This window comes from Sylvia atricapilla, chromosome 1 (genome assembly GCF_009819655.1).
Source record: "Sylvia atricapilla isolate bSylAtr1 chromosome 1, bSylAtr1.pri, whole genome shotgun sequence".
Lineage (NCBI taxonomy): Eukaryota > Metazoa > Chordata > Aves > Passeriformes > Sylviidae > Sylvia > Sylvia atricapilla.
Genome location: NC_089140.1, coordinates 590,889 through 613,477, shown reverse-complemented (window position 1 = coordinate 613,477; position 22,589 = coordinate 590,889). Strand labels below are relative to the sequence as shown.

Below are 22,589 nucleotides of genomic sequence, written 5' to 3'. Positions count from 1 at the left end.
TTACCTATGACACAGGCAGTTTCTCACATTCTGAGGCGACTCCTTGGAGAAGACTAAATATTTAATCTGCTCCAGAGGGGAAAATGTGATCTCTGACCAACAAGGCCAGTTCTGGTGACAGCTCAGGCTTGGAATCCCCAGCAAGGTGCAGTGTTTTCTCCCCAGCTGACATTCTGACTGTGCCAAGGGCTGCTGGATCACCTTCAGCCCATTCCTGCCCCAATTCCAGAGCTGAAAGGCTCTTTTCCTGCAGGAAGCCATCCCTCCCGTGGAGCTTTTACAGAAACAAGCCCCAGCTGCAGAACTGGATCTGCAGAATGTTCCCTTCCCTCTCCTGCCAAATGGGATTTCTCAGCATCTTGTCTCAGGGCTGCCACAGCTGAGAGTGCGTGTTTGGGTGGGAACACAACCCAATGCTCCCCAAACCCAGCCACACACGACACCCAAACCACAGCTCTGACATCGTGAGGGAAGATGAAAAGCCTGCCTTGGAGAGCAGACAAGTCAGGGTGGGGCGATCAGAGAAGCCAATTAACTAATTAAAGTTCCTCAAAGCCAGTGAGTGCTTTAGCTTAATTTGGTTGTGAAAGTCCGGGATAATTCCAAGCTACACTGAAAACCACAAAAACCAGACCCCAAAACCAACAAACCACCCAGCTGGAGTGGCCCAGCCTCCTGCAAACCCCAACACATCTGAGGAGTGAAAACACTCAGAGCACAAACAAACAGCCCTAAATCTTGTTCAAGGAGGACAGAGGAGATCCATCAGTTTCTGGTCTCTCTGATTCTGCTCCCTGGAAAAGCAATAAATGAGCACCAAGGACAAACTATCAAAGACAAAACTCCTCAAGACGCGATAAAGTCAAGTAATAAATCCCAAAGTGTTTCCAAGACATCATGAATCCCCAAGGAAGAAGAAAAGCCCTGTGGCTCCACAATACCCATTTCACATGGAATTAGCCCAGACATGTTCCACTCACTGCAGAGCTGGAGGGAGACAGAAGGTTCCACCTGGAAGCTCAGCTTGGAGTACACCAAAGCATGGCTTTTGGGGAATTTTGGGGGGTTTAAACCATCCTCAGCAATCCTGACCCTGTACAGCCCCTTTTGACACACACACAACAAAACCCACGTGCAGCTCCTTGGCTGAACAAGAGCTTAAAAACCAAGAACACTGAGCAGGCTTCTCCAAAATCAAACAGGACCAGCTGAGGAGAAGGAGCAGTGGCCAAGCTCCCCCTGGAGCCACTGGGCTGCTCAGGAACCTGCCCTGCTCCAGGAAAGGACCCAGAGCTCCAGCCCAAATTCTGCTGAGGTTCTACAGGACAAACAGAATTAGTGACAGAGGAGGGCTCCTGGAGCAAACCCAAGGACAGGGTTTGGGAAAGAGGGGGAAGTGACTGAGCTCCCCAAACCCCAGTGCCTGAGCCAAAAACCTGAAGCCTCAGATAACAACACAGATGTAACAGTGGCTGTCTGAAGCTGGCCTGGGCCCGAGTGGGTTTTCCCATCTTTGCATCCAAGGCTGATAACAGCAGCCAAAGGAGGACAGCAAAGGAGGCATCAGCTCACGAGCTGAGGGCTCAGAACCGACCTCAGAAAGAGGTTTTCCAAATGACATTGATGATCTCCACACATTCAAGGAGCTGCTGGACAGGTAGGGCAAGTTCACGACATCCTGAGGGCTTTTATTTGTCCATCCAAAACAAATCCATTACTGCAAACAATTCCAGCATCACCACACTCCCGACTCAAGAGCCTTCCATGGTCAATGCACAACACAAATAGGGAGGATGAGTGAACTGAAGGCCAAAAATAAAGGTACTCAAGGACTGCTTGAAAACACATTAGAAAAGTCATGAGGGATGAAGTACAAAAGAGGAAAGAAAAAAAAACCCTGGTTTATTCCTTTTCTCGGGCAACACCTGAAGCAGCTCATTAAACAATAATTTGGGGTGGTTCAGCACTTGCTTTAGCAGGGAGTTAATTTGCTCTGTTGAACAGCTTGAATGTAACAATGAAAAGACCATCCCACTCTGAACTCCAAGACAAAACTCAGCAGCTTCTGAAAGGGAAATAGAACCAAGACCCAAAGAATCCAGAAATTACTGAGAAAAAAATAACTTCAATTGTGCTGGAGAGCGGCAAAAGAGCACCGAACACAGAAGCATGAGGGCTGAGACAAAAAGAAAAAAAACTTCTAATATAACAATACGCCAAATTTCCAGAATGCAGCCCACGAACGAAAACTGAAACCAAACCAGCGATTTTCAAAGGGAAAGCCGCTCAAGCCACAACCTCGGGCACGAAACGCTCGCCTCCCTCGGCGCTCCATACCCCGACAGACAGCGATCGCAAAGAGGACACCAAACCCTGTTTTACACGTCCTTTGGCAGCGGCGGCGGTCCCGGAGGGGCTCAGCCTGCCCGGGCACAGGGCGCTGCCAGCCCGAGCCGTGCCGCAGCGCCTGGGCCCGGGGGCTCCGTGCCTCCCTCGGCCCCTCTCCGTGCCGCCCATCCTCCTCTCGCCTCGGCCCGCCTCGCCGACCTTGAGGGGAAGCACCGGGGAACGCGGCCAACAAAGGGCTGCCGGGGCGGCCGCGGGGCGCTCCGCCGTGCCCCCGGTACCTGCGCAGCCGGGCGGCTCCCGTCCCTGGCCGCGCATCCCGGTGCCGGCGGAGCGGGAAGGCGGGCGCGGAGACGGGGATGTGGCGGCTCCCCCGCCCCGCCGCCGGCCCGGCCTCGCCCCTCCCTTCCGCTGCGCGACCGGCCGGCCCCGCCGCTCACCCTGCGCCGCCTCGGCCTCCTCCTCGTCCTCCTCGTCCCGGCGGGGCTCGGCGGGCCCGCGGGGGGCCGAGCGGAGCCCGCGGGGGGCCGAGCACGGCCCGCGGGGCCCGCGGCAGAGGCGCAGCGGCGCCGCCGCCTGCAGCAGCAGCCCCAGCGCCGCCATCTTGGGCCGCCGGCAGCGCAGCGCCGCGCGCGGCGGCGCCCCCTGGCGGCCGGGAGGACCCCGGGAGAGCCCAGCGGGAATGGCGAGGGACGGGCCGGGAAAAGCGGGAAAGGACCGCGGACAGCAGCGGGGACACGGCGACGGCGAACGGAGGAGGTGGACAGGGGGAAAGGAGGAGAGGGACAAGGAGCTGCTGTCCTGGCCGTGGCCGGAGCCCGGAGCATTCCCGGGACTCCGCAGCCGTGGGAGCACCGGGGGCTCAGACCCGGGGATTTCAGACCGGGAGCACCGGGGATACAGACCGGGAGCACCGGGGGCTCAGACCGGGGATTTCAGACCGGGGATTCAGACCTGGGGATTTCAGACCGGGAGCACCGGGGATTCAGACCCGGGAGCACCGGGAATTTCAGACCCGGGAGCTCAGACCGGGAGCACCGGGGATTCAGACCCGGGATTGAGACCGGGGAGCACCGGGGATTAGCACCGGGGGTTCAGACCGGGGAGCACCGGGAAATCACACCGGGAGCACCGGGGATTTCAGACCCAGGAGCTCAGACCGGGGATTCAGACCGGGGAGCACCGGGAGCTCAGACCGGGAGCACCGGGAATTCAGACCGGGGAGCACCGGGGATTGAGACCGGGAGCACCGGGGGTTCAGACCGAGGAGCACCGGGAGCTCAGACCCGGGTATTCAGACCGGGAGCACCGGGGATTCAGACCGGGGAACACTGGGATTTCACACGGGGAGCACCGGGATTTCACACCGGAGAGCACCGGGGATTCAGACCGGGGAGCACCGGGGATTTCAGACCCGGGAGCACCGGGAGCTCACACCGAGAACACCGGGGATTTCAGACCCAGGAGCTCAGACCGGGGATTCAGACCGGGATTTCACACCGGGAAGCACCGGGATTTCACACCGGGATTTCACACCGGGAGCTCAGACCGGGGATTCACACCGGGAACACCGGGATTTCACACCGGGGGCTCAGACCGGGATTTCACACCGGGAGCACCGGAGCGCACAGTCATTTTCCCACCCTCATCCCGACCCAGCTCCTCCTGCAGCCCCCGTTGTTTGCTAATATTTGAGATAAGCACTAAAAAGCCTTAATATCTTTATAAGCGTTAAAATAAAAAGAGCTCAAAAATTTAAATCTTCATCAGATCTTAAGTCTATAACATTTAAAATGAAAATCTTTGATAAAGACCTTAGAATCTTCATACAATAAGTCAGCTCTTCCTCAGCTCCGAGTCCTCCTGTTACTCAGTTTAACACTAATTATTTCATATCTAAGTATAGAATTCTTAAGGCTGTAGAGCTGGTTGAAATTCCAACCCTACAGGATTATTTATTTTATTGAAATCTGATTTTTTTCCTAAGCAATTCATCTGTATTAGCCCTGGCTGTACTGGTGCTACCATTAAGTTTTGTGTTTCTTTAAACCAGGGTCTCATTTTTATGTCAAAGACTTTCTTACTGAGTGTTTTGTGTGTAAAGTGAAAATTTACATGAATGGCTGGCTAAGCATCATGATGCAAAAGGAGTTTTTAAAAGTCTTTAAGTCGTTTTTGCTTGTTTTTAAATCAGAAAAAAAGATCTTTTGTAACACAAAAAATATTGATTGATACCATGGCACAGTTCAGTTTTACAAAGGCTGGACTCAAGGAGAAGAGGTTCAAGGAGAATAAAGTTATCAAATAAAACCTTTTAGGAAAAAAAACCTAAAACAAAAGAAACAAACCCACCAAAAAACAACTTTGGAAGAGTTGAACACTCAAAAAAAGTCTTATTACACCAAGTTTGCCTTCTCCCATATTCACTTTTTAGAACCTCTGACTTAGGTGCTGATTTGTCTTTGCAGGTTCTTTTACTTAAAAAAAAAATAAAAAATTGCAAACACAAGCACCAGATGACAAAAAAATCCAATTTTGTTTTGAAAGACATGAAGTTGTTCTGGCACTTCGAATATAAATTTTAAAGATTGGTCCACTAAAATGGGAAAAAAAAAAAAAAACATTTAAAATTGATTGTTCATTCAAAAATCATCCAAAGATCACCCACGCCACTAAAAAGGAAAACAACTCATTCCATGTAAGGGAATTAATCCTGTGGTAATCTTTTGACAGCAGGCTGCACAAATTATAATTTTTATTGTTTTACTGTGATTTTTACTATTTATTCAGGAATAAACCGAGGTGGTTTGGCAACAAAAGCTTCGAGGAGGACTGGGAGGAGAGGAAGGCTGCACAGAGCAGGGCAACATCCCCACCTCCTGCTGGGAAGGGAAAACTCCTGACAAACTGCTTCAGGTGATGGAGTTGGGGCTTTTGAACACTTCCCCAGATCCAGCACAGGCACTGAACCGTCCAGCAGGGAAAGAACCCAAATCCTGACCGTGGGCACGGAGAAGTTTCAAGGCCTGGAGACCCAGGAGGGAACTCAGGAGGGAACAGAGCCCCAGGGAGATGGGAAACGTGGCTGGAGACCACAAGGGCAAAGCTGAGCCAACAAAGGTGTGGGCAGAGCTTGGAAACACGTGGGAAAGGGGCTGGAAATGCTGGGGAAAGCTTGGAAACACATGGGAAAGAACCTGGGAACCTTGGAAACACATGGGCAGGGGGCTAGAAACCTTGGAAACACACAGGAAAGGGGCTGGAAAAGCTGGGGAAAGCTTGGAAACATGGGAAAGGGGCTAGAAACCTTGGAAACACACAGGAAAGGGGCTGGAAAAGCTGGGGAAAAGTTGGAAACGCATGGGAAAGGGGCTAGAAACCTTGGAAACACATGGGAAAGAGGCTGAAAAAGCTGGGGAAACCTTGGAAACACACAGGCAAGGGGCTGGAAAAACTGGAGAAACCTTGGGAACACATGGGAAAGAACCTGGGAACCTTGGAAACACACAGGAAAGAGGCTGGAAAGCTGGGGAAAGCTTGGAAACACAGGGGCAAGGGACAGGAAAAGCTAGGAAAAATCTTAGAAATACAAGCAATGGGCTGAAAAGCTGGGGAAAACTTGGAAACACATGGGAAAGAACCTGGAAAAGCTGGGAAAACCTTGGAAACACACAGGCAAGAGATTGGAAAAGCTGGGGGAACCTTTGAAACACATGGGCAAGGGCTGGAAAAGCTAGGAAAAATCTTAGAAACACAAGGAAGGGGCTGAAAAGCTGGGGAAAACTTGGAAACAAGGACAGAGGGCTGGAAAAGCTGGGAAAACCTTGGAAACACACAGGAAAGGAGCTGGAAAGCTGAGGAAAACTTGGAAACACGTGGACAGAGGGCTGGAAAAACCTTGGAAACACATGGGCAGGGGTCTGGAAAAGCTGGGAAAACCTTGGAAACACAAGGACAGAGGGTGGGAAAAGCTGGGGAAAACTTGGAAACACACAGGCAAGGGGCTGGAAAAGCTGAGGGAAGAGGCTGACAGGCAGTCCCAGTGTGCAGGGACAGTCAGGGGTGAGGAGAGCTGGTGGTTTGTCACCAAAAACGATATAAAAAATTATCTTGTGGGCACAGAAGCAGCAGCGAAGAGTCGATTTATTAAAAAATTCCCGAAGTCGCCGATTTCCTGTATCTTTCCTTCGCAGAGAGCAGCGTTAACCAGGATCTCCAGAGCCATCTCCCAGCTTTGGCAGCTCCTGGGATGAGCTGGGCTGCACCAGCCCCTCCAGCCAAGCCTGTGCAGAGGCAGCAGCTCCTTAAGGAGCCAAGTTTTGTTAACAAACTCCTTTATGCCCAGGGCTGGAGCATCCCGAGCCCCAATCCCAGCCTGGCCATGACAAACCACCAGCCCTCAGCAGGAAAGTTCCACGTCTCCACCCAGACTCCAGCCCCACTCTGATGGGGGAGAGGGGCTTTGTTCCCAGCTGAAGGGACTCTGCACACAATTCCTGCCCTGGGCTGGAAGAATCCTGGGATTTTTGGTTTAACTGCAGCAGGGCAGTGACAGGAGTGCTGGGGTCACTGCTGGGGCTCCTGAGTGCCAAGGGAAAAGAGGAATTCCCTGGGAAGGAGGAGGGAGAGGTCCCTAATTCCACCAGAGCTGGAAGGTTTTATTCCATTCTATCCACTTTCTTTAAGACCAAGTAACAGAGCTCAGGAAAGATCCAGAATTAAAACAGAAAGCAGTGGCTGGAGGGATTTCTGAGAACAGAAATTTGATTGAAAGGAAGGTTGGCAAAGCAATGACAGGGAAAAGAGCCACGGTGACAGTGACAGGCACTAAAGGATCAAATCCCAAGGACAAAGAGCTCATGGAGTTGGTACTGGGGGATACAGGAATGTTTAGGAGGACAACATTTAAAGGGGGGAAAAAACCCTGTACTTGAAGCTAAACAGCAAACACGTGTCCAGTGTCTGTGGAAAAGAGTGCAGGGCTCCTCCCCTGCCCATTCCCAGTGTCTCCCTGAAATCCTGCCCTGCCCCTCCTGCCACATTCCCTCTGTGCTGCACCAACCAGCACAAGGGTGAGTCCTCACCCCAGGGAACTGCTCAGCTTCCCCCTCTGAGCCCAGGAGAATCCCCAGTGCAGCTCCAGGCTGTGTCAGCTCTTACCTTTGAGGGAATTCAGCGAGAACATCTCCATCCCAGCGGAAAGGTGGGTTCCTGGGACAGCAGGAGGGAGCACAAAGAAACCGCAAGTTAGAATTGCTATTGCCTTTAAAATGGTTCAGGTGCTTCTGCTTTGTCCCTGTGGTGAAAATGAGGGGGGTTTAAAAGCCTTTTAGGCCAGGATGAAGTAGGTTATTGCCATTATTCCCTCTAAAGAAAAAAAAAAACCAACCAGGAGAAGAAAGAGAACTGTACTTTTGATAATGTTCTTTACTGAAAGTGTGTAAAACTTTTCTATTTCTTACTAAAATAACTTTCACTCAAATAAGACAAAACCAACTTTGTTTGGGGGTGTTTTATCTGTCATGCCAAGTATTAAATACACTGTAGGGCTTCTTGGAAACAGTAAAAAGAATTTTCCATAAACTTGGATGAGATGGGTGAGGGTTCAAGGTCATAATTTACACACAAAGTTAGTTTGGAGCTGGACTTCCATGATCCTGGTGGGTCCGTTCCAAGTCAGGATATTCTGGGATTCATTAACTGTCCCTATCAGTGACTTCCTGGGCAGGCAATTAATAGCCTGCAATTATCATTCCAATTATTCACTTTTGCTTTCAATCAGGCAAAAATACTTCAGCAGAAAACAAAAGCAAAACCAAAACAAGAAACAAGCAACAACAACAAAAAACACAAAACCGAAACAAAATAAAACCCCACAAGGCTTCAAATAAACCCACCCCATTTTGTGGCCACATCTCTGGATGTGACACCTTGTCCATGGTTCTCTCTCCCCACGGAGACTGCCAGGGCCTTTTCCAAGGATGAAATCAATAAAAACAGAGCAAATCGACTTGGCAAAAACTAAACCCCACGTGTGCTGTGGCGGATCTCAGAAGGAAATGTCCCCAGTGTGACCAGATCACCGCAGGGAACAAAGTCAGGGAACTCCTGGAGTGAGATTCCCGAACTGGAGCAGGCTGTGCCCCCTCCACAGGGATCATCCCAGCCCGGGTGAAACTGCCTTAACCCCAGGGCATTAGTGCTGAACTGGCTGATCCAATATTGCTCTGACAGGAAAGAGTAGTCTGGGGAGAGGAAACCAGGAGTGGGACAGGGAATGCTGCAGGGAATCCAGCCCCGGGGGAATTGGCCACATCCCCCTGGTGAGTTTTGAAGCAGGACTCAGAGGAGGAGCTGTTTGCCTGCAGAGTGTCCCAGGGAATCCAGGGAATTCCTCCCTGGGACAGGGCAGATACACATCAACGTGCCCTAAGGGGAATTCAGGGAACAGGAACAAGGGAAGTCTCACCCATGCTGGGATGGCAAAAGGGCTCTTCCAAAAATGGCTTTGAGCTGAAAGAGGGCAGCAATTGTTCCCTGGCAGGGTGGGCAGGGCTGGCACAGGGTGCCCAGAGCAGCCCCTGGATCCCTGGCAGTGCCAAGGGCAGGATGGACACTGGGTTTGGAGCACCTGGGACAGTGGGAGGTGACCCTGGGACAGTGGGAGTTGTCCCTGCCATGGCACAGGGTGGCACTGGGTGATCCTTACACTCCCAGCCCAAATCATTCCATGATCCAATGGATAAATGCAATATAAAGTTGATGGAGATGGTCTTTTCTGCTCAAGAACAAAGAAATAAAAATAATTGTAAACCTTCCAGGGCTGAGGTTCCAAGATGAACAACTGAGATGCCCTTGGATAAGCAAGATTCCAACGCAGCTGCTTGCATGATCCCAGCTGAGCTGGGAGCCTCACTGGGAACCAGCAAGAGTCAGACTGGGCGGGAGCAGGGCAGGACAGGGAGGAGAATAAAGGATCTGCTGAATCTGGACACCGAGATCCAGACCTGGGGATCACTTTTAGCACATCCAGCAGCCTGGGGGAAATCCCAGAGTTTGCTCCTGAAGTTCCTGATCCCAAATGAAAAGAAGTGTCCATCTGTGGCAGCTGCTCCAGCCCCCAGGGAAAACACAGGGATGCAGGACCAGCCTGGGAAGGGGATACTGGAAGACTCAAAGTACATTTTGTCTGATGACAGGAGAGATGTGGGAGCTCCCAGGACACTGGATTTGGGAAGACACGGACCATGAGGACACAGGACAGGCAATGGCACAGCTGGAATGAGAATCCAGGGGAGCGTGGGTTCCAAACCCAGCAAACTCCAGAGCCCCAGGAGGGAAAAGAAACACTGAAAGTTTGTTAGGAACAGACTGGATGCTGCAAAGAGTGAAACCAGGCAATGTGGCACAGAAAACTGTCAGATAAAACCCCAAAGGATGGGAAGGAATTGGGGTTCCTTGATCCACTGGAAAACATCTACATGAGGGGAAACCACATCCCCGAGAGAAATGCAGGAAAAATCACAGCAACTCTGGTTGCTGGCTGCTGGGATATTCCAGCAGCGTTGGAAGGGGCAGAGCCCCGAATGCTTTGTGAAGAGAACAAAGGAGAAATGCCGCTGTCTCCCACCCCCAGCCCCAAGGATCCCGGGCTCGGGGCAGAGCCGACGGGCCACTGGCAGCTGTGATTTTATTTCACTTTGGGCTGTTTGGGCCGAAGGAGCAGCGGAGGCGTGCGGGGAACCTTTCCTCGGGGAGGCAGCCCTGCAGGAGCCTCCTGGGAGCAGCCGGAGGGGGACAATGAGGGGCTGCAGGAGGGACCCCGGACACCCCCGAGCACCGGGGCCACACGGGGCCCCCGGAGCCACAATCCCCGCGGCCACGGGGCAAAACGGGCCGGCGGTGACACCGGGGCGAGCCACGGCAGGGCACGGAGAGGCAGCAGCGGGGAAAGGCTGCGGGAGAGCAGCTCCGTGCGGGAGCGGAGCCTTCCCAGGGCAGGGATGCGAACTCCAGGGAGAGCCGCGCTCCCGGGGCCGCTTCCCGGGACTCCCCTCGCCCGTCCCTCCGCAGGGCCCGCTGGGAGCGGTGCCCCGGAGCCCTCCCGAGCAGCCCCGGAGCATCCCCGGCCCCGCCGGTGCCGCCGAGCATCCCCAACGCCGCCGAGCATCCCCGCCCGCGCCGCCCCGCCCGCGCAGGCCGCGGCCCCGCACGGCCCTCCCCGCCTCACCCCGCTCTGCTCGGCGCCATCCCCCGCTCCTCCCCCTCCTCCCGCCGCCGTCCCGCCCCCGCCGTCCCCCCGGTTCTCCCAGGGTGGCAGCCCGACCCCCGCCCGCCCCGCACCGACCTCCGCACCGCGACTGCCGCCGCCGGGCCGCCCCTCGGGACTACAGCTCCCGGCAGGCCCCGCGCGCGCTTCCGGCGCGGCGCGCGCTTCACTTCCGGCCCTGCCCCGGAAGTGCGACGGCCCGCGCGTTCCCTGCGGCCAGCGGCGCCACAGGGCCAAGGGGCGCGTGGGCGCGGGGCGGGGCCTGTCCCCATGGCAACTGAGGAGCCAATGGGCGGCGAGAGACGTTCCCATGGCAACGGCAGAGCCAATGAGCGGGGCGGACGGTGGGCGCGCCGTATCCTCTGCCGCGCCGTGAGACCCGTTCGGGTCCCGGTCCCGATCCCGATCCCTGTTCCGATCCCGGTCCCTGTTCCGATCCCGATCCCTGTTCCGATCCCTGTTCCGATCCCGGTCCCTGTTCCGATCCCGATCCCTGTTCCGATCCCTGTTCCGATCCCGATCCCTGTTCCGATCCCGGTCCCGGTCCCAGTCCCGACGGGGAGCTGCCCAGAGCAGCTGTGGTGCCCCTGGATCCTTGGCAGTGCCCAAGGCCAGGCTGGACACTGGGGCTTGGAGCACCTGGGACAGTGGGAGGTGTCCCTGCCACGGCAGGGGTGGCGCTGGATGGGATTTTAAGGCCCTTCAAACCCTTCTGGAATTCTTAACTCTACAAACTTTGCTGCTTTTTCAGAATGGCAGGTCTGAAGTTCAGATTTCTGGATGTTTGGTGGGTTTATTATTCCCCATATCTCCAGAAGTTTTCTTTCCTGCAGGTGTTTATTTTTGCCTTGGAGTGTTTAGGGATGAGGGAACATTTACAAACGACGGTAACGCAAGGGACAATTTTATATGGGGAATGTAATTTTATGAAGGACTTTTTGCTGCTCTATTTGATAATATTTGAACTAAAATGTATTTTTTAATATATACTTTTTTCCTGGTGGTTTGTCTTTTTTTAATTTTTCTGCTATATTCGATTCACAAATAAAGCATTAGTAGAGACTCGAAACTAAGTGGTTTTTATAAAGAAAATTTGCGGGAAATCGCTTCATAATTCCCCATTCCACGCATGTAGATGTGGTTATGAAAAGACAAACTTCCCAGCAGTGAAGACTTGGCGCAGATACCTGTAGGTAATTATGTCAGCACCAAATTAACTCCCTAATTGGCCCGTGTGTCCGGGTCCGGTGTGTTCGGGTCCGGAGTGTCCGGGTCCGGAGCCCCGGGGTCCCTCAGCGGGAGTGGCTCGGGCGGGGCCGCCCAGGGGCGGGGCCAGGAGGGGCGGGGCTGCACAGGCACGGCGCGCGCGTTCCCGTGCGCGTTCCCGTTGGCCTTCCCGATCACACGCCCGAGCACGTTCACGTTCCCCTTCGTGTTCCTGTTCTCACTGCCGAGCACGTTCCCGATCGCATTCCCGTTCCGATCTCCGATCGCGTTCCCGATCGCATTCCCGTTCCGATCTCGGAGCACGCTCCCGATCGCATTCCCGTTCCGATCTCGGAGCGCGTTCCCGATCGCATTCCCGTTCCGGTCTCGGAGCACGCTCCCGATCGCATTCCCGTTCCGATCTCGGAGCACGCTCCCGATCGCATTCCCGTTCCGGTCTCGGAGCACGCTCCCGATCGCATTCCCGTTCCGATCTCGGAGCACGCTCCCGATCGCGTTCCCGAGCGCGTTCCCGAGCGCGTTCCCGTCCGGCGGCGGGCGCGCTCCCGGGTGGGCGTGGCGCGGGGCGCGGCGCATGCGCGGCGCGGGGCGCGCGGGGACAATGGCGGCGGCGGCGCTGGCGGCGGGCGGAGGCCCCGGGAGCGGCCCCGCGGCGGCTCCGGCGGGCGGGCCCGGCCCCGCGCTGGCCGCGGCGCGCCGCAAGGACGGCGGCCCCGCCGGCAAGTTCTGGGAGAGCCCCGACACCGTGTCCCAGCTCGACTCGGTCCGCGTGTGGCTGGGGAAGCACTACAAGAAGGTGCGGCCCAGCGGCGGGCGGGGAATGGCCGGGACGGGACGGGACGGGACGGGACGGGCCGAGGTCTGCGCCGCTCTTTGTGAACCTGCGGCGGCGCAGGGCCGGGGCGGGGGCAGCCCCGGGGACATTTCCGCTCCCTCGGCGCCGCTCGGTGCCCGGGGCCGTGCTTGGGGCAGCGCCGGTGGCCCCGGGGGCGATCCCGCCGCCCGCTCGGCCCGGGCACGGAGTGTCCTGTGCGGGCAGGGCCCGGCCCGCCCGGGTTTGGCCGCGGCCGGCGGCGTGCGGAGCGCTGGAGAGGGAGGAGAAATGCCCCCGGTGCTGTGGGAGCCCCGCGCCTTGCTGCTCCGCGCTCACTCGGCGGCCTCACCGCTCGCTCCGCTGCCCCTGCGCTCCTCTTCCTCCTCTCGCCCGCCTCGCTTGCTCTAAGTGTTTGTTTTAGTTTGTTTTTTTTTCGTGGTGTGCTGATTTCATAACTTCGTTTCAATCCCCGAGCCGTGAAAAAAAACCGCCCGGTGTAACTTTTCCGGGTGTTGGGCTGTGGCTGTCCCGGGAGAGCTTTAGCTGGCGGCGATGCCCGGGGGATGCTGCCGTGGGTGCCGAAATCTCCGTATTTTCCCGATTTGGGGCCATCCCGGCGGTTCTGGGCAGGTCCAGCAGCCGGGCACGGGCACAGGCTGGGTTCTTTGTGCGGCGGAGAATCCGAGAGCAGCAATCTGAGCCGGATCGGCGTGCCGTGAAACCACTGTGTTTTTCCAGTCCTTCCAGCTCGGATCGGGGTGTGGGGTGCAGCTGGCAGCTCTTTGTGTCGACAGGGAAATGTAAGGGAGTTTTTGCGGTTCTGGGCTGTCCCCAGCGCTGCAGGAGCGGTGGTTGTCCCGTTCCCCGTCCTGCCCCAGCACCCCGCGGCTCCTGAGGAGCCTCCAGGAGCACCCCAAGGTGTTTGCTGGGCTCTCTGGGCAGGCTGTGTGTGCAGCCAGGACAAAACCCCTCCATTCACGGCCGCCAGAAAAATCCCGTGTGTATTTCTCACGGCTCTGGGAGGTAGTTAGAACTGGGTTAATGAGACTCTACACGGCGAGTGAGTTTTGGAATGGTGCCGTGAAAATCCTTTTTAAAAATGAAAAATCATTTTGGTTTTGGGGGAACAAAAAAAGCTGATACCAGTGCTCAAAGATGGAGCCTTGGCGCTCCAGAGGGAAGGGTTGCTTCCCTTTTGGATGGGCTGTAAATGGACTCTGGTTCTTCTTGTGACTGTTTTTGTCCCGCTGTAGGTGTGTGGCTCCTTCCAGAGAGGTACATGGTGATTTTAGCTGGCTTTTGTCCAGTTTATACTCTTATAAATAGAAGTTTGTACGTCTCGGTGGTGGAGCTGTCAGCAGCAGTTGGTGTGTCCAGCTCTGGGAGCTGCAGGGACACTGCTGGGAGAGGATCCAAGAGCAGCACCCAGCTCAGTCAAGGATCCAGAGGTCCCGAGGGGCAGGAGGGCTGGAGAACTGCGTTTCCAGAGCTGCTCATTCTGTCTCTAGATTAGCCAAACCTGTAATATTGAAGGGTTTTCTGTGTCTCCGGAGTACAGCAGCTGTTAGGGAGTTCTCTGTGTCTCCAGAGGACAATTAAGAACAAAAGAGGTTCCAGCAGTAGTGTGGAAGACTCACGCTGGACCTTGAAAAACTCACTGACAGGCACCAAACATAAGGAAAGAAAATGAAGTTATTAACATTATACTGAGATTATTTATTCCAGGCTCCTCCTGCTCCCTGCGTTTGTGTGTGTGATGTGTGGAAGTCGGATTGTGTTGTGTCTATGCATCAGGGGATGCAGGAGGTGCCCAGCTCCTTCCCAGGCCGTGGGGATGCAGCAGGGATGTTGGAGTCTTGCTTCCCAGGGAGCTGGGAATGGGCTCATGCCGTGGGTTTGGAGTCCTGGGGGTCTGACAGAGTTTAATAGAACAAAGTCCAGGATCCTGGGATGGTTTAGGTTGGGAAAAGCTCATCCTGTTCCACCCTGTGCCATGGCAGGGACACCTCTCACTGTCCCAGGCTGCTCCAAGCCCTGTCCAGCCTGGCCTTGGGCACTGCCAGGGATCCAGGGGCACCACAGCTGCTCTGGGCACCCTGTGCCAGCCCTGCCCACCCTGACAGCCAGGAATTCCTTCCCAAAATCCCATCCAGCCCTGCCCTCTGGCACTGGGATCCATTCCCTGTGTCCTGTCCCTCCAGCCCTTGTCCAGAGTAATTTGGGTAGTAATGAACTGTAATGAACGCCTTGATGTCACCATAGTTGCTTAGAAATTGACAGTTCAGAAGTTAATTGGGCAATTCTCTTTTGATTATATTAATGCTCATTTGTCTCTAATATTGAGCATTGTTGAGGTAGTTCCCTTCTCAGTAAGCCACATCAGTCACATTAAAATGGGGAGTCCCAAGGCAGTTATTTGTTGTTTATAAAATGCCTTTCTGAGGTGGTTCAGGAGGGTTTTTAGGAGCTGCCTGGTGAAGGATGCAGCTCCTGACCTTGGCCTTAGGGCTGTGCTCCCCGAGGACCCATCCCAGTTCATATCTGGGGCAATCTGTGACCTGTGGCAGCTCTGGGAGCTCTGCCCCTCTGAGCCAAAAGGCTGGAGAAGCTGACTTTGGGGATGCTGGGAGGAGGATGTGGTGTTCAGGGAGCAAGGGGGATGTTGGGTTAGAGGGGATCAGGGAGCCCTGGGGGCAGGACAGTGGCTGAGACCCCCGTGCACTGTGCAGAGGGGTCTGTGCACATCCCTGGGGCTGATGGCCAGGGAGTGTCAGTGGGCTGAGAGCTGCAGGCAGAGCTGGGATCCCCTTCCTCTGTGCCAGGAGCGCCCGGGAGCAGGGCACGGGCATGGACAGGCACTTGTTCCATCAGCTGGGGACCACCTGCTGTCCCCATAGCCAGGGGCTGTGTCCCCCCAATACCCAGGGGCTGTCCCCCCAATACCCAGGGGCTGTCCCCCCAATACCCAGGGGCTGTCCCCATAGCCAAGGGCTGTGTCCCCCCACATACCCAGGGGCTGTCCCCCCACATACCCAGGGGCTGTCCCCATAGCCAGGGGCTGTCCCCAATACCCAGGGGCTGTCCCCAATACCCAGGGGCTGTGTCCCCCCAATACCCAGGGGCTGTCCCCCCCCACCAAGGGGCTGTCCCCCCGCCCCCAGGGGCTGTCCCCCCGCCCCCAGGGGCTGTCCCCCCACTACCCAGGGGCTGTCCCCCCACTACCCAGGGGCTGTCCCCCCGCCCCCAGGGGCTGTCCCCCCAATACCCAGGGGCTGTCCCCCCGCCCCCAGGGGCTGTCCCCCCAATACCCAGGGGCTGTCCCCCCGCCCCCAGGGGCTGTCCCCCCAATACCCAGGGGCTGTCCCCCCAATACCCAGGGGCTGTCCCCCCACACCCAGGGTCTGTCCCCATAGCCAGGGGCTGTCCCCCCAATACCCAGGGGCTGTCCCCCCCCACACCCAGGGGCTGTCCCCCCACACCCAGGGGCTGCCCTGGGAGCCTTTGTAGCTCTGCTGTCCTTGGCAGAACCTTTGCAGTGACCAGCTGGGATTTGATCCGAGGAGGGTTCTCTCTCTCTCTCTCTCTCTCTCTGCAGCTCTTTTGTGCTCTCACCTTGGAAAAGGAACAAGGCTTGGAGCCCACATCAAAGCGGTTTGGTGTGGGTTTTCCCCTGGCCCCTCTGTGGTGATCTGAGCTGAAGTGCCCTTTGTTTTGGGGCAGGTGTGGGCAGCAGGGCCACCGCAGGGCTGACAGGGGTGTTTGAGGTCAGTGCCCACAGCAGAGCTGGGTGTGGATCTGTCCCCACTCGGTGACAAAGGCTTTCAGGGCAGCTGCACTGCAGCTCTGGCTGCAGAGTGAGTCCCTCTGCTGCTGCTCTGCTGTCTGACCACACATTTTCTGCCTGGAGAGACAGGGGCCTTGCAGTGTTTCTAATTATTGTGGAAATGTTGGGAAACTCTTGCTGTGTCACTGGGGCTTTGGCATTTCAGCACGAGAGCAAAATCCTCTTACGGAGCAGGGCATCGTTCTGTTCTCTGGAATTCACTGCTTCAAAACCTTTCTTTGCTGCAGGGTCATTTTGTGGACATGAGGGGAAAACCTGGAGATCTGTTGGATTGATGCCTCTGTGATCCCTCAAACCCACTGTGAATTGATTGGGAAATTGTCTGCTGTGTTTTTTTACTGGTCAAAGATCCACTCGTGCTGTTCATTAGGATGCAGAAATGATGGAGGGGAGTCAGGCTTCTTCCTGAAGGGTTTTTCCCCTTATTGTTCAGGGAACCTCGGGAATGCTAATGGGAATCTCATTAAAAGGTTCTGCAGGATAGTGGCAGTGCAAAGGAGGATGAGAAGGTGTTGTCTTCCTTTGTAGCTTCCAGCTGTCAGTGCCTCCTGCAAGAGGAACAACTGGGAGCTGCAAGAAGAGGAATGATTGCCTGAAAAAGTTCAAATGGCTAAGAATAGGCTTTGCAAGGTGTATTCTCGTGTAGTTTTCCTTTTTCTCTGAAGAAATATCTGGAAAGGAAAAGTAGAATGAGTACAAGGATGCCTGCTCTTCTGGATTTGTTTTTTTTTTTTGAAGGAGGGTCTTAAGACCCCAGACTGGTTTGGGTTGGGAGTGACCTTAAAGATCACCCAGTGCCACTCGTGCCATGGCAGGGACACCTCCCACTGTCCCAGGGACACCTCCCACTGTCCCAGGGCTCCAACCCCAGTGTCCAGCCTGGCCTTGGGCATTGCCAGGATCCAGGGGCACCACAGCTGCTCTGGGCACCCTGTGCCAGTGTCTCCCCACCCTCCCAAGGAACAATTCCTGCCCAAAATCCCACCCTCTGGCAGTGGGAAGCTGCTCCCCCTTGTCCAGTCCCTCCAGCCCCTTGGCCAAAGTCCTGTGCAGAGGCAGGAGCTGGCCTCAGTGATCTTTGTGGATCCCTTCCAAGGCCGGATATTCTGTGATTTTGATATAATTAAAACATGAATTCCCGGGGGAGGGAAGAGGGCAAATTGAAGTGCAGCTTTGAAATTGTAGCCTTCAGTTCTTTGCAGGCTCGTGTTTCTAGTTCAGGATTTAGGCACAGGACACTCGGGAGCCTCACGGGAATTTGTGTCCTTTCAGTTGGGAAGGTTTCATTTCTCAGATATGCGTCTGCTCCTGGGGAAGTGCTGGAGAAACTCACATCTTGGGGTGGTCAGACACTGAAATCATAATTGTTTCCATTCACTCAATGTCTTTGGAGCTGATGCTTTGCAAAGCTCCGTTAGGTTTGACTGGTATTTGGCACCAGGGCTTTAAAACTCTGAGGGTTCTGGCTCTCAAGACCTTTTTTTAAAGAGGTTTTAGAAGGATCTGATCTGAGGGAAGAGCAAAGGTTGAGAGTTACCCAAGCTGAGAGACTGGGGAAGCTCAAACTGTTCCATGTTCTACCTGGAAAAGTGATGTTTGTTCTCCTCTTGGAAATCGTGTGGCACAGCGAGGAGGTGACATCCAGTGAGTGGACACTGAGTATTACAGGTGACAAAAGCTCAGCACCGTGGCAGGGGTTTCATGTTCCACGCTGTGATTTTACATTCACAATGTCAGTGTCGTTTTATTGCCAGTAGAACCTTGGGAGCTGCTCAGATTGTCCCAAAACATCTCCAGGGGAGGCTCAGCTTTTCCCTGTGTGCAGCACAGCCTATTTATACCGAAGGGGTGCTCTGAGGATTAATTAGGAGTTGATTAGAGCCCTGAGGTTACTGCAGGAAGCTCTGTGTGTGTGTGGGCAGCAGGAGGCTGTTCCTTTATTAGGAGCTGGGATCAGCTGGAGTGGTTAATCCCTGTCTGGAGCTGGCCAAGAGCCACAGGTGGGTGCTGGATTTTCAGCCTAAAGCTTGGAAAACGTTTGTGCTCAGCGTTTCCCTTGTGCAGAGCCCTTCCAGCCACTCAGGGATCCCAAAATCCCACAGCTCTGCCCTCCAAGGGCAGGAGGGAGCTGGGGTGCCAGCAGCCAGCCTTCACTCACACACCAGGCAGCCTCTCCTCAGTAAAAATGTGCTTTTTGTCTTGCAGTACGTTCAAGCAGATGCTCCTACCAATAAAACCTTGGCTGGGCTGGTGGTGCAGCTGCTGCAATTCCAGGAAGATGCCTTTGGAAAACACGTCACCAATCCTGCCTTCACAAAGCTTCCTGTGAGTATCTGGGCTCCCACTCTGGTGTGGGTGCCCGTGGGACGTGTCCAGGGTGTTGGGACACTCCTGCTCCAGCCCAGTGCTCCCTGGTGCACCCTCTGCAGGGGCTGGAGTAGCACACATCTCCTTAGTGCAGATTTTCAGTGTCATGCAACTTATTCTGTGTATATTTGAAATGATTTCTGGAATGCTGTGGGAAGGTTTTAATTTCTACTGAAACTCAGTGTACCTCATCAATTTTAAGTCAAATCTGGACCTGTGCATCCAAAACTGGGGGAATAAAATAAACTTTCCGAGGCAAACAGGCCGCCATTATGTGTTTTGGCTGATTAAACTCCAGACTTGTAAAGTTGCCAAGGCTGAGGCATGACCCTTTGGCACGTTCTGCAGCAGCACAGAGTTACCTGCCTGCTCTGGGAGAGTCCTGCAGCCCCTTGGCATACAGGTGGCCAGAAACAAGATCAACTTTGTGAGGGCTGCTGCTTTCACACTGCAGCCAGGAGCCCTGCCCACCACCAGAGGGTCCTGTGCCAGGGATGTGAGTGGAGGGCAGGGAATCAGCCCAGGGAAGGACACAGGGATCTGGGAGGAGGGCAGGGAATCAGCCCAGGGAAGGACACAGGGATCTGGGAGGAGGGCAGGGATGCCAGCCTGGGGATTTGGGGCAGGTCTGTGAGCCAGCACAATTGTCCTAAACCTGTGAGGTTGGCATCAGCAGGGAGCTGTGTGCTCATCTTTGCCACAGGCCACGTGCTGGCATTGGGGTTTTGCCTCTGGGGCTCCTGGAGGTGGATTCACAAAACTGCAATCATTTATAGCCAATGAAGATGTTGAAGCCAGTTGAAACTGAAATTGGCCTGAAAACTGTGGGCAGAACTCCTGTGCTTGTGGTCCATGTGATAGGACAGTGCCTTTTTTTGTTCTCTGCAGTTCCCCCAGGGGTTCTGTAACCTCTCCATGAGGCTGGGATGTGCACACTCCTCCTCTGGAAGGTTTGTCAGACTCCTGGGGTGAATCTCAAATAATTCCCAGATGAATTTTAGAAGGAATTGTTCCCTGGGAGAGGCTGGAGACCCTGGCACAGGGTGCCCAGAGCAGCTGTGGTGCCCCTGGATCCCTGGAGGTGTCCAAAGTCAGGCTGGACACTGGGGTTTGGAGCACCTGGGACAGTGGGAGGTGTCCCTGCCATGGCTGGGGGGAACTGGGTGAACCTTGAGGTCCCTCCAACCCAAATCATTTGGGGATTCTGTGACTCTCCTGGGGCTTTGGGGTTCACCCAGCAGCTCCCCAAGGTGCCATTAAGGTCTCAGCACCTCTCCTGATCCCTCAGTGATAATGGGAAGCTTTGGGGACAGAGGGAACTTGGCAGAGCTTTATTTGGATGTGGCAGCACAAACCATAAACCTGCCCACATTCCACAAGGGCATAAACCACTGCAGTGCTCCTGAGCCTTAAATCAATTTGTCTTATCTTAAAAATGGGCAATAAACGTTGCAGTGGCATCATAAAGATGTTGTTCCTGTGTTTGCTCTCGCTGCTTCAAAGCTCTAATCTGGTCAGATTTGCTCAGGTTAATTTACTTGGATCTCTTACTTCCAGCAGGAGGCAACTCCTCAGGGCATCTTCAGGAATGCTGCTGTTTGTGGGGGTCTCTCTTCTGCTCCCAGCAGAAAGCTGGTGGCCACCAGAGCCTGGCCTCTGAACAACCCCCCAAATTCTGCTTTGTGCCTTTGGTACCAGTTTTTTATATTTACTGAGAAACACAAAATATCCCAGGATCGAGGCACATCCTGCCTTCAGCAGCCCCATCTGCCTGTCTCCATTTGCAGGAAAGCCACAACCATCCTGAGCAGAGAGGCCAGGAAAGATGCAGATACATTTTAGTCTGGAATTGTATCAGAAAAATCCAGCTTTCTGTGCAGGAAGCAGGTTGTTTGTGGTTTTTTATTCAATAACCTTTCAGGGAAAGGACTTGGTGGGACTCCTGAAGCTTCCAGGCTCCTCATGCTCCTGTTTGAATGTTGTGGAATTCCTGCTTTGGGAATGGGTGACTCAGGTGTGCTCTGGTCAAAGGAAGAGGGAAGAAATGAGCTGGGTTTGGTGTTCCAGGGCAGATGTGCAGCTCCTGACAAACAGCTTTCCGTGGGGGAGGGATGTGAATGTGGAATGTCTGAACTCTGCTCATTTCTGATCATCTGGTTTGATGTTCTCATGCAGATGAAGAGCTGCTTCCCTGACAGCTACGATTTGAGGTTTAATTCACTGTGAAATGGGTGTTCAAAGCATACTTTGGATTTTTACAGCTCTACAGGGAAGGACTTGGAGCTTTCAGATACATCAAATTCCTGCAAACACAAAGACTTCTGCTTAATCCAAATGCATTTCATCTTCAGGAAGCATTCTGAAAGGAGAACCTCAAACTCCAAAAGTTTTTCATCTGAAAATTAACTTTTCCTTTGACATGTTTTATGTCTAAAACTCAGCTAACCGGTGTGTATTTGTTTAAAGTAATTGCATAAAAATCAGTGTCACTGTTTTTCTTTGTTTTTTGGGTTCCAGGCAAAGTGCTTCATGGATTTCAAAGCTGGAGGTACATTATGTCACATTCTTGGTGCTGCTTACAAATATAAGAACGAACAGGGCTGGTAAGTTTTTATTTGTGATTTATACACCTTCTGCATGAAACCAAGCTCATGGATTGCTTGTGCCAACTACCTCAAGTTTAATCCTTCCTGGAGAATCGGGCAGACAAGGCAGTGGAGATGGGAAGAGGGAATTTTTTCCTGTTTTGTTGATGGTAGCTTTTTAAAGACACGCCCCCACACTTCTAAATTTAAAGAGAAGTTAGCCAAGTTTAAGGGTTTGGGCCTGTAGTTGGAGTTAATTACAAGTTTAAGGCTCTTTTTTTATTTCTTGCTGTCTGACTGAGGAAATGAACCAGAATTGGAGTCTCACATCTGTGAGAGGTGAATCTTTGTTGCTGTACTGATGATCTAGTTTGGTTGTAATTGGGAAAGCATGAAGCAGTGCAGATTCTGATAAATGCTCAGATTTCCATTGCTCCAGAAGTGGGGAGTGTAAGCCCTTAGAAACTCTGCCCCTGGAGCTGTCAGTACTGAGATTAAAAATATCCCTGAGACATCCCAGGGGTGGTTTAACCTGGCTGTTAAAGTTGTAACCCTCTTCCCAAGGGAACAACGGCCCAGGATCATAAAACCTTGGGATGGTTTGGGCTGGAGGGGCCCCTAAAGCCCATCCAGTGCCAGTCCTGCCATGGCAGGGACACCTTCCACTGTCCCAGGGTCCTCTGAGCCCCAGTGTCAACCTGGCCTGGAAATTGCTGGTTTAGAGAACACTGGGCAAAAAAATGAGGATGGAAAGTCAATAAATGTACACAATCAATAAAATTAAGCAGAAATTGCTCCCGTCCACAAATTTGAATAGTTTGGATGTGATGTTTGCAATCTGGAACAGCATCTCTGGAATTGACTGAGTTGTTTTTACACACAAGAGCCATTAAAAGGCAAAACAAAGTTGTTTGAATGATTGGTTGTTTTTAGAATTATTTATATCTGCTCTGTCTGAGGTGGATATACCAGGAATAAACTGCTCTCAGGGGTTTTCCTGTTCCAATCTTGCCAACATTTGGGACAGGCACCTCTTAGCAGTGTGCTTTATCAGGAGGGTCTTGCTAGCTCTTTGCCTTAACATACAGGAATTAAAAGGTTCCCACTTCAGGAACATTTGAATATTTCAATATCCCA

General features: G+C 53.9%; 2 protein-coding genes across 4 annotated transcripts in view; one reads left to right on the top strand and one right to left on the bottom strand.

Annotated features, from left to right (window-relative positions):
* Positions 1–10,724, bottom strand: part of DHX30 (DExH-box helicase 30) — a 31,685-nt gene extending 20,961 nt beyond the window's left edge. Inside the window, exons 1-2 of one of the 3 annotated variants that reach the window (XM_066313181.1) lie at positions 10,694–10,724; positions 7,507–7,557 (exon numbers count right to left, since the gene is read on the bottom strand). In XM_066313181.1, coding sequence (XP_066169278.1) covers positions 7,507–7,537 — 31 coding nt within the window. In that variant the 5' untranslated portion in view covers positions 7,538–7,557; positions 10,694–10,724. Of the gene's footprint in view, positions 1–2,627; positions 2,761–2,786; positions 2,953–7,506; positions 7,558–10,693 lie in introns of those variants that run through there. The other 2 variants (XM_066313162.1, XM_066313171.1) reach the window with 2 other exon arrangements.
* A 1,692-nt stretch (positions 10,725–12,416) lies between these two features.
* SMARCC1 (SWI/SNF related, matrix associated, actin dependent regulator of chromatin subfamily c member 1) overlaps positions 12,417–22,589 on the top strand; it is a 66,767-nt gene continuing 56,594 nt past the window's right edge. Inside the window, exons 1-3 of the mRNA XM_066313242.1 lie at positions 12,417–12,638; positions 18,706–18,825; positions 21,385–21,470. Of these exons, the coding sequence (XP_066169339.1) occupies positions 12,417–12,638; positions 18,706–18,825; positions 21,385–21,470 (428 nt within the window). The remainder of the gene's footprint in view (positions 12,639–18,705; positions 18,826–21,384; positions 21,471–22,589) is intronic.